Here is a 3134-nt window from a genome sequence, read left to right as displayed (position 1 = left end):
AGCTACTTGATCTATATCTTTTTATCAATCACCATTCACCAAGCAATGTTAACGTAAGGGTTGCTCTCTGGCACTATATAGTACACATGCTTTCTCAATCGTAGAGTTAAATTCCTTTCCGATAGAGAGTACTCATGCTTTTTGCAATTGGATGGTAGAGGTGCTTACACCTAGATTCGTGTGGGTGGAGAGAAATCAAAATTTTGGTTTAATGGTCACAATGCCAAGAGCTCCGTAGAATTTTAATGGTCACAATGAAAAATAAATAAATTTTTTTTTATTTATGTAAATCAAATACAATTTAAAAATTTAGAGACAGTCTTGCCTTACACCTTATACAAAAAATCTGAAGTTTATACACTTTTTAGACGACCAAAATATAAATTTATTCACATTGGACACTAATTCAACCTACTATCATTAGTGTAAGAAATTTATATAAATTATATAATAAAACTAATAATTCAATCTCATGTTAGAATATTAATACTATCACCGTTGCATAATATATGTGAGAATTGAAGAAAATCGATCATTCATTTTCAATTTGTTATCATTCCATCTTTGACATATTCAAATTGCGTAAGGATATCAAATTCCTCTGACGTTGAACATATTTTCATCAACAAAATGTGATAGGTGAGGATCGAAAATAAAAAAAAAAAAAAAAAAAAAAAAAAAAAGTGATGGTTGAGCAGCTCAACACTGACTCAGTGCTCACTAATAACGGCGTGTCATCATAACACCAATAACAGACAAAACGTATTTCCCAACTCCCAAAAATCTCCAACGGCAGCACATAACAGTCAACAAACCCCTCCAACCGTAGACCACCACGTGTAAAGCCCTCACGTCACTATATACAAGCACCCCGAACGTGGCACCTTCTCATTGGCCGCCTGCATCGAACAAAGGCATCTCTGAAGTTGACGAGGATGGGAGGTGATTAAGGAAGAAAAAAGTGATTAGAGAGAGAGAGAGAGAGAGAGAGAGAGAGAGCGTTGCCACATTGGGTTGGAAAGGTTATATAAAGAGAGGGCAAGTGACCATTGGTATGCAAGAGAGCCAGAAACACAAAGTGAGTTCACAACAAAACTGAGTGTTTGATAAATCTGATTTCTATTCTCCTTAGAATCCCTTTCTGTCTCACAAAGATTTTGGGGCTTTGTTTTTATTGAATCTTGATTGGAACAAAAACCCAGAAGGGTGATTCTGAAAGCAGGTGATTCAGAATACAGAGAGATCCAGTTTTTGGTTGTAAAGTTTGGAGCTTTTTGGTTTATTTGTGCAAAAAACCTTGTCTTTTATCTGGGTTTTTCTTGCTTTTGTCCTAAACCTCTACCTGTTCTTTGATTTTGGTGAGAATCAGGTTGATTTTCTTAGAAATCTGTGGATTTTAGCTTACCCTTTTGTGATTGAAATGGCAGCAGCTATAGATATTTACAGTAGCAGCAGCTCAATGTCACCAGATTTATCAGAGGAGCTTATGAGAGCACTTATGCCTTATATGAAAAGTGCTTCTTCAACCTCTTCTATTTCTCCACCAACATCTCCTTCCACTTCTTCTTCTTCTTCTTCTTCTTCTTCTTCTTCTTCTTCCTACACTCCATTTTACTCTTCTTCTTATCCCATTTTGTACCCTGACTTTTGCTCAAACACCCAAATGTTCCCACAAGTGGGTTTTGAGCAAACAGGTTCACTGGGGCTTAACCAACTCACCCCATCTCAAATTCGTCAAATCCAAACCCAAATGATACTCCAACAACAACAGAAGCAGCAAATTGCAGCTCTAGCTCCACTACCAAACCAATATCACCACCAACACTCTCACACCCTCAACTTCCTTGGCCCAAAAGCAATCCCAATGAAGCAATCTGGTACTCCCAAGCCCACAAAGCTCTACAGGGGAGTGAGGCAGAGGCATTGGGGAAAATGGGTTGCTGAGATTAGACTCCCCAAGAACCGAACTCGCCTCTGGCTTGGCACATTCGAAACAGCCGAAGAAGCAGCTTTAGCTTATGATAAAGCTGCTTATAAGCTCAGGGGAGACTTTGCCAGGCTCAATTTCCCTCATCTTAAGCATCAAGGAGCTCATATCACTGGAGATTTTGGCAATTACAAGCCTCTTCCTTCCGCAGTTGACGCCAAGCTCCAAGCAATTTGCGAGAGCTTGGCTGTTAATTCGCCGAAACAGGGCAAAACAGAGGAGCTCTGTTCTGAAACAGAGACAAAGCCAGTGATTTCAGCTCCAAAGATGGTCTTTGATGATTCATTGAGTACAGATTTGAAAAGAGAATGGGACTCTCCTAAATTGGAGGCCATTTCATGGTCATCTTCACCCTCTCGATCCTGCGATGAGTCCTCAGCCGGGTCATCTTCACCGGAATCTGACATTACATTCTTGGATTTCTCAGATTCTCAGTGGGATGAGAATGATACTTTCGGATTGGAGAAGTACCCTTCAGTGGAGATTGATTGGTCTGCTATTTAAAGTCTCTATGTTGTTGTAATCTTTGTTAATTTAGTTTCGTTCTAGGTTGGGTTTTAGGTTCAGTCTGGTGTATCCAGTAGCCAGCTTCTGCAATGAAATTTTTGACATTTGCAGAGGTTTCGCTCAGTTCACCTAGGGTTTTAGTAAGTGCAGTTACTTGGTTATAGGTCAATGGTTGTGTAATTGTGCGACTTCTCCATCCTGGTCTGCTGGTAATTTTTTATCCTTGCAACCATGGAGATTGTGGTGATCATTGTAATATATAATTGTACTTCTTTTCTGTATTTTGTGTAACATGGTGAGCATGTGATGGTGTTTGATTCTATCTTAAGCAGAGTTTTCTATGTAGCTTTTCCATTGTTAACAAGGCAATCAAACACAAAATGCAACAATAATTGTCTTTTCAAGGAAAATTATGAGTTAAGTACTCATGGAAAGTGGACTTGGGGGAATTCTTTACAGTTTGATTAGAATAATAGTACAGTCATGACGGGAGAAAAACAGATTAGAATCATTTCATTGTGGTAGTTCTTGGTAGAGATGAAGTTGAGCATTTTGTCCATTCATATATAGTATGCTGTATTATTATTCTGGCTGTGCATTATGGAGTTAGTATCATAGCTCCTATGCTACTACTAGGAGC

At 38.7% G+C, this 3134-nt stretch overlaps 1 protein-coding gene across 1 annotated transcript; it reads left to right on the top strand.

Moving 5' to 3' along the window:
• Positions 1–1044: 1044 nt before the first annotated feature.
• Positions 1045–2775, top strand: LOC133724335 (ethylene-responsive transcription factor RAP2-4-like). The gene has a single exon (XM_062151030.1). It carries the CDS (start codon positions 1421–1423, stop codon positions 2489–2491), a length of 1071 nt encoding a protein of 356 aa, XP_062007014.1. The 5' UTR covers positions 1045–1420; the 3' UTR covers positions 2492–2775.
• Positions 2776–3134: the final 359 nt, after the last annotated feature.

This window comes from Rosa rugosa, chromosome 1, assembly GCF_958449725.1.
Source record: "Rosa rugosa chromosome 1, drRosRugo1.1, whole genome shotgun sequence".
Classification (NCBI taxonomy): Eukaryota; Viridiplantae; Streptophyta; class Magnoliopsida; order Rosales; family Rosaceae; genus Rosa; species Rosa rugosa.
This window is presented reverse-complemented; position numbering and strand designations above follow the sequence as displayed.